General features: G+C 40.1%; 1 protein-coding gene across 2 annotated transcripts; it reads left to right on the top strand.

Annotated features, from left to right (window-relative positions):
• Positions 1–630: 630 nt before the first annotated feature.
• LOC121374121 lies at positions 631–7,127 on the top strand. 2 transcript variants are annotated; one of them, XM_041501062.1, is made up of 3 exons: positions 631–784; positions 3,104–3,189; positions 4,323–7,127. In XM_041501062.1, the coding sequence occupies exons 1-3, from the start codon at positions 778–780 to the stop codon at positions 5,046–5,048; spliced, it is 819 nt and encodes a 272-aa protein (XP_041356996.1). In that variant the 5' UTR covers positions 631–777; the 3' UTR covers positions 5,049–7,127. The 2 variants fall into 2 exon arrangements, with proteins under 2 accessions (XP_041356996.1, XP_041357004.1); XM_041501070.1 differs by lacking the exon at positions 631–784 and adding an exon at positions 1,296–1,455.
• Positions 7,128–8,290: the final 1,163 nt, after the last annotated feature.

Raw genomic sequence — 8,290 nt, 5'->3', positions numbered from 1 at the left:
CATTTTTGGCTAAAATTTTAGAGTCCAGACATGTATCGGTATGCAGTACTCTTTGTAGACTTAGGTAAAAAACAGGCTTCACCGAGGAATCGAAATTCAGCCAATCAGAACACGGCTCCCACTCGGTGTTACTTCTTGTTTATGAAGTGTCTGCTAGTCGGTCCGCGCTTACTAAATGGCTTTTTTCCAAATTCCGCCCACTTCAAACTTACCCCCCCCCCCCCCCCCCCCCCCCCCCCTGCTCCGGAGTCAGTCACTGGCGAAGTCAGAGGCTAATTCCGTAGTGGGCGTGCCTGAACCTTCGTGGATAGGGGCACGTTAATATAGTTACCCATACCCATAAATTATTATTTACAGACGAAATGTTACCTGGACATTGGAGACTACGCAGTGTTGTTAGCAATCTGATTAAAATTAGTTCTACTGGTATAAATAAGGCATTCGTAATTCACATGAAACATGTCGTATACCCTCAGGATAATTCGGAATGTTTTCAAATTATTTTCAAATCACTGGCATGATTCTGCAAGTAAGGTTTTGATTGGTGGACATGAGCTCCAACTGGCTGCTGTTAGATCCACATGTAATAGTGGAGCTAATTATAATTAGATTGGTTTACTTAGTAAAAACTAGCACCGGACAGAGCTCAGGGTACAGACTAAAACTCAGGAACTAGAACGGAGACACGTTCGGACTTTGTGTTTGCATATTCTGACAGAATATTTCCAGCTTGCTTTGGGCAACACCATTCGATTGTGATTCAGTGATTAACAGTACATGACTTGTGATTATTTTCTAAAAATTATTTTTTAAAAACTAATTAAAAAAAAGTAAGATTTTTCATGCACGGTAGTAAATCTTAAAGGGACATTCCTGAGTTTGCTGCACTTTTTAAGATGATATCGACTAACAGAGACTTTTTAACGATTGTAATTACATATCAAATATATTTTTCTGCATAAAATATTAGTGGCTGTACATTAAATGTGTTTCTGTTCGTTCTAATGTTTGTACTAGGTTAAATTTTATGAAAGCTAGGCCCCTGGTGATTCGTTTGCAACCCTATATAGCTGCTTGGTAGTAATGCTAATATGAATAAATGTATATATCCAGATTCGGGCATTTTCGTTTAATTCGGGCAAAAGTCAGCCTGCCAGCCTGCCCACCTACAAAAATGGGAGCCTGTATGTTACGCTTATGTCTAGTGCTATTTTGTTTGTCCAGTCCAAATCACGAACTAGCGCGTAGTTTACAACTTAGCAACGCTGCAACAATAGAGATTGCAACGCTGCAACGATAGAGATTGCAACGCTGCAACAATAGAGATTGCAACACTGCAATACTTAGCAACGTTATCGTAACTACGAGTTCACGTAACTGTTGCTAGCAATAATTCAGTTATATACGAATTTACCGAAACGAAATAATTCAACAATATTATAGGACACATATCAGGTATGCTTGTTTCTAACCATATAATAAATTAGTCTGATAGAAATTTGTAACATCCCGCCTAAAAAGTTGAAAATGAGATTGATTATCATATCCATCGATGTTTTTCAGTTTGTATGGATAAATATAGTGGTATCATTTCTGTACAATTAAATAGACAATTATGGGGGTGGGGGTGGGGGTGTGGGTGGCAGCGGGGAGGGTTTCTTTTTACCGTGGCGGATCAACAGTTGTCCCTTAACTGCAATGACGTGAACAATCGGCTATATATCATTTAACTTGTCAACGTTACTTAGGACCGACACCGACACCAAATATGACTCCTGTGTAGACATCCAACTCTCATTAGCTGAGTCTATAATATACACACGGCCTCCGTGTATATAGCCATTTCTGTGTTAAGTAACAAAGATGGCGACCTTCATTACAGTTGTATTTATGGACGTTATCTTTGTATGCAATATTTAGCACGAATCGATCACCTTCCGTGGACTGGGTTGTTTCCTTGTTGATTTGCGATGGTGGTGTTTTTGTGTGTGTGTTTTTTTGTGTGTGGGGGGGGGGGGTGGGGGGGGGGGGTTGTTCTGTTTATTATTAGTGCTACATTATATATATATATATGTGTGTGTGTGTGTGTGTGTGTTTGTGTGTGCTCTTATCTCCTTGAAAGTGAATATAAAAGAACCCTTGATACCTTTTGGGTAGAATTATCCTATGCCACTAGCGTACACAGGATTTTATGTTGGGGGTGGGGGCACTCCAACCACTCTTGAGTTATGTTATATAGCGACAGGGGCGGGATGTAGCCCAGTGGTAAAGCGCTTGCCTGATGCGCGATCGGTCTGGGATCGATCCCCGTCGGTGGGCCCAATGGGCTATTTCTAGTCTCAGCCAGTGCACCACTAGGGTTTCTGTCAGAAGATATAATTACGTACTCTAAAATTTTGTAAATTAATGGATATATATTTTTTATTTTTTAAAAAGATTATAGTAAGAGAATTGCTGTTTGATATTTGGCAAAGTCCAATTTAAAACCATTTCAAACCCATAACCACCTAATAGGGGCAGTTATAGTCAGTTTTATTTTTTATTATACGTTCCCTTAAATTATTTTCTGCCAGAAAGCTTGACCTCAATTGGTATATCAAAGGCCGTGGAATGTGTTATCCTTTCTGGGATGTTGCATATATCAAAATTACATTAAAATGTTTCACATCCAATAGCCGATGATTAATAAATGTGCTCTGACGGTGTCATTAAACAAAACAAACTTTAACTTTTAACTTTTTATACAGCGACAGGAAACGTGTCGGGGGGGGGGGGGGGGGGGGGAGGGGAGATGAGATTAGGCGCGATACTAGAAAAAACTAAACCTGATCAGAGGCGGATCTAGGGGGTCATTGACCCGCGTCCCCCCCCCCCCCCCTAAATTTTGCTAAAGTTATAATTTTATAATACATGTATATTAATTTTCTTTTTTTTTACGATCCCCCTCCAAACCTTTCTCAAAGTTCCCTTGGCATCCCGCCTCATGTCATTGGGACCCGCCACTTTTAATGATCTCTTCTGAGTTTACAAATATACGCGAGATAGCAGATTTAAGCAGTAAAGTTGACCTGAAGTAATAAGGCGTGTTTCTCTTTCATGGTAGTGGTCTACAGTATGAAGGTGTCCTGTACGCCGACTGTTATACTGCTCTACCTAGTGGTCACCTCGATGTGTACACCGCTCGAAAAGGTATTTACCACGAGAGTAATGAATCTGTTAATAGTGTGATTCTCCACCCAGATACACCCACACATCATTATATAAATATATAAATTAATATTGTGATCCTTCACCCAGATACACCCACATATCATTATATAAATATATAAATTAATATGGTGATCCTTCACCCAGACATACCCACACATCATTATATAAATATATAAATTAATATGGTGATCCTCCACCCAGACATACTCACACACCACACATCATATAAATATATCTGTTAATAGTGTGATTCTTCACCCAGACATACACACACATCATTATATAAATATATCTGTTAATAGTGTGATTCTCCACCAAGACATACCCACACATCATTATATAAATATATCTGTTAATAGTGTGATTCTCCACCCAGACATACCCACACATCATTATATAAATATATCTGTTAATAGTGTGATTCTCCACCCAGACATACACACACATCATTATATAAATATATCTGTTAATAGTGTGATTCTCCACCCAGACATACCCACACATCATTATATAAATATATCTGTTAATAGTGTGATTCTCCACCCAGACATACACACACATCATTATATAAATATATCAATTACTAGTGTGTCACTGTGATTCTTCACCCAGACATACTCACACATCATATATAAATTGCCGGGAAAGATATTAATGGTATGGTAATGATTGAGATCACAGCCTACTGTTATCGCCGCTGCTCCAGCACCCACTCATTACACATCATTTGGTAGACAAGTGTCATTGTATTTTGTAATGAGGTAACATTTTTACCTTTTCACATACACACACACGCACACGCACACGCGCACTTACAGACGCGCGATATTTTGTAGACCAATACTAGTGTCATGGTATATGTTCGGTTTATGGGAAGTTTATCTATTTAATTATATCTTATGATAATGGGAAACATGTAGTGGGTTTCTTCTGGAGATTAGGTGTCATAAATGATTAAGTGTCTGAGTTCAGTAACCGGTGATTAATTAATTAATCGATGACTGTATTCTAGACTAAGCTATATGTTGTGTTGTTGAACAAAACAGTTTACTTTTTGTAGACCAGTGGTGTATACTGGCACATTTTGAATGAGCTTTTCTTTCATTTTAAAGTGGGATGCTGACGACAAAATCCATACTACAAACAGCATAGCGTCCCCTGCGAAAGACAACGCTCCACGAAACAAACGTACAAAGCATAGGATACGCAAACGAAATCTGGATTTGGATCTGGATCTGGACTTCAGACTAAGAAGTCCAATGGAAAACATCAAACCTATAATGGATCCCGATTTAGCAATCCCCAAGTCAGTCTCGATAGACACTTCATTCCAGAACGATGAGATGAATCCAGAAGACGGGCTAGAAGCTAAACATATCGTGATTGACTCAACATTCCAAAACCATCAAATACAAGTGGAAACCTCGCAGAAGGAACCGTCTAGAAGATGGCCACCTCCAAGAGTTCAACATGAAGAAGAGAGAAAGAACGCAGATGAAGAGAGAAGGCGAGCGTGGCAGGAAGAACGTGAGCGTGAGTTGTCAAAGATGTTAGCTGTTCAGTTAAAAGAGGAAAAGGAACTTGCTGACAGTTTTGTTAATCAGCTAAAAAACGATGCAATACTGACTGAGAAATTGATGGACGGTGGTCAGGTTCCATCTTCATTAAATGCTTACACCGATATTACAGACACTGTTCTGGGAGAGACTGTTGGGACGGGTGAAACTGAAGCAAAACAGTTTGAGCATGAAGTCGAAGAGATTGAGGAGGCAGAGACGGACTACGAAGAGGGACGAAACAAGGGCGATTACGAATACGACGATCCAAAGATGGACTAGGTAGGGGGATTAGAGAACGGAGAAGCTGGAGATTTAAACCCCAGTCTCGCATATACGAATTATATCCCGAATGGGCCCGATTTAAGAATTATTGATGATTCTTGATATACGTACTGAGACCGTATGGTATTCTTGGCCTTTCGTCAGTATTCTTGAATGTTCTGGATCGACTCCCGACTGTTTTGAACATGATCAAAACTGTCGGGAGTAATCGTGAATAAAGTTGAAATCGTAACCCAATCTTACAAATTCATGAGGGCATCGTGCGTAACCGTAGTATGTTCGTAGACGCATTCGGGATATTCGTGGTTAAACGTGGGGTATTCGTACGACTATTGAAAGGTATTTCTCTACCTCTGGCTCTTTCTCTGCCTTTGGTTCTCCACGGTACGCTGGCTCTTCACTCGTCCCTTGCGGCTGGTTGCTGACTTCTTCATGAGCGGCATGGTGATGTTCCCTGCATGCAGGCAGAACTTCCAATGAAATTTGGCCAGGTCAGGTCAGGTCAAAGGGTTTTACGTGCACATTCAGAGCAAGCTGTTGTAGCGCACGCCTGTCGTGGGCACAAGAGCCGGCCTTGGCCGGCCCTTTTGTCCAAGACAGGAAAGGAAATTTGGCCTGTTCGGCAGCCTTTATATATGCGTACTGGTTCTCGAGGCAGTCGTACTGATTCGTGTAGCAGTCCTGCGGATTCGTAGGCGTGTCGTAGTAATTTTTGACGCGTTCGGCATTAATCGTCATGATTCGTAGCGTATTCGTGAAGGCATCCTAAGGGACACGTAGTAGGTCGTCCCGATTCGTAATGAATCGGGTTCAAGATCGTAATTATATCGTATTAGTCGTGAGCATTCGTACGCAGTTCGGGAAAGAAGCCGAATCATTCAAATTTTACCGAAAAACATCGGGAGCAACCGGGGCTGCATAGGATCGTATATATTCCTGGACATTCAGGGTATAATTCGTGTATGTGAGACTGGGGCTTTACGAGCTGTGCCACAATTTAATTCATGGTTTTACTAGCAACCCTATTTTTTCCTAAAAATCGCACTTCCATTATTGAGGGTACTTTGTACTTGTATCAACCTCTGGTGTATACTGCATTACAATTGTAACAACTAAGTGTATTTATTTATTTATTTACAATGGATAATTGTATTGTATTTGCAAAAAACAATTGTGTGTTTTGGGTTGTTTGGGTTTTTTGGTTTTGGTTTTTTTTTGGGGTGTTGGGGCGTGAGGTGAAGTGTTTCTTTTGGAAATGTGTGTGTGTGTGTGTGTGCGTGTGCGCGCGTGCGATTGTGCGTTTGATAACATGTTCATGCCTAGGCTAGAGATACAGAAATTATTGTTTCTCCTATGTTCAATGTTGTAGTTCTCTAGTTTGAATGGTTTTGATTGTGACTATACATTTTTGTGACATTCATATAGAATTTTATGTACCTACAGAAATTAAATATATGCAAATTCATAAATTTTACAATGTGTCAATCCATGTTTTCACTAGTTGATATTTCTTTATGTCACTCTTAATTTATTATGTGATGCATTTACTGTATATTTGAATTAAATGTTGTGTTCACATCGTTGTTTTTAAGAGATTTAATTAATGTTTTTATTAGTAACCCTATTTTTTTTCTGAAAATCACAGTTCCATTTTTGGGGGTACTTTGTACTGGTTTCAACCTCAGTTGCATACTTCATAACAACTGCATAACAAATAAGTGTATTTATTTATTTACAATAGAAAAAAGTTTAGTTTTTTTAATTTTTGTGTTGTTGGGTGTTTTCTTGTTGGGGTGAGGTGTTTCTTTGGGTAGTGTGTGTGTGTATGTGTGTGTATGTGTGTGTGTGTGTGTGTGTGTGTGTGTGTGTGTGTGTTTGAGTGTGTGCGTGTTTCATATTATGTCCATGCGTATGCTAGCGATACAGAAATTGTTTTCCCTATGTTCAAAGTTGTATTTTACTGGATTTAGTTCGAATGGTTTAGATTGTGACTACATCTTTTGTGACATTTATATAAAATGTTATGTGGCTGAAGAAATTAGATGCAAATGCAAATTCATAAAATTTACAACATAACATTCCATGTTTTCATTAGTTTTTTTAATTTATTTGGGTCACTCTTAAACCCATATTCCCAGAACAGTACGCCATACGACTCTGGTGTCAATACAAACAGGATAATACCGCAGTATCCCAGAGCAGTACGCCATACGACTCTGGTGTCAATACAAACAGGATAATAGGGTGTCTGTCTTCTAGCTATCCTTTTCATTTCATTTCAACTTATTTTTGTGCTTATATCCAATTAATGTTCAAGCACGCTGTCCTGGGCACACACCTCAGTTATCTGGGCTGTTTGTCCAGGACAGTGGGTCAGTTGTTAGTTGGTTAGCCGTTAGTGAGAGAGAAGATGGTGTAGTGGCCTTACACCTACCCACTGAGCCCTTAAGAATTCGCTCTGGGTTGGAGTCGGTACCGGGTTGCGAACACTGCACCTACCAGCCTATAGTCCGATGGCTTAACCACTGTGCCATTAGGCCGGTTCTAGCTATCCAAACATGGCCGTGGTCATCCTGAAGTGACACAAATGGTACTGTGGATCAAGCCTCAGAATAGAATAGAATAGATGTTTAACGACATCTCAGCACGCACATTACACTGTGGGCATACCATCACGGTACTGTCGAAATGTCATTTGGACAGTGCAGATATATGAAAGGAAATGTTTTATTTAACGACGCCACTCAACACATTTTATTTACGGTTATATGGTGTCAGACATATAGTTAAGGACCACGCAGATATTAAGAGAGGAAACCCGCTGTCGCCACTTCATGGGCTACACTTTTCAATTAGTAGCAAGGGATCTTGTATATGCACCATCCCACAGACAGGATAGTACCTACCATGACCTTTGATACACCAGTTGTGGAGCACTGGCTGGAACGAGAAATACCCCAATGGGTCCACCGAAGGGGATCGATCCTAGACCGACCGCGCATCAAGCGACAGTTTTACCACTGGGCTACGTCCCGCCCCTGTGCAGATATATGAACGTTAATTTCAAAATGTAGTCAAAGACATAATTGATTATTTGGCGCCTCTAGTATTTTTGCGCCACCACACTTCCAAAACCATGTAGGCTGTAAGGGATCTTTTATGTCACTTTTTCCACAGACAGGAAAGCACATACCACGGTTTTGACCACTTGTGGCGCACATGGATGGAATGAGAAAAAA

The sequence above is a fragment of the Gigantopelta aegis genome, chromosome 1 (genome assembly GCF_016097555.1).
Source record: "Gigantopelta aegis isolate Gae_Host chromosome 1, Gae_host_genome, whole genome shotgun sequence".
NCBI lineage: Eukaryota > Metazoa > Mollusca > Gastropoda > Neomphalida > Peltospiridae > Gigantopelta > Gigantopelta aegis.
The sequence above is the reverse complement of the archived record's forward strand: the minus strand, read 5'-3'. Positions and strand labels throughout refer to the sequence as shown.

Bases quoted from the DNA above. Each gene is read 5' to 3' on its own strand.
- LOC121374121 (XM_041501062.1), top strand. The intron at 3,190-4,322 runs GTATTTACCACG...TTCATTTTAAAG, and splicing joins TGTGTACACCGCTCGAAAAG to TGGGATGCTGACGACAAAAT.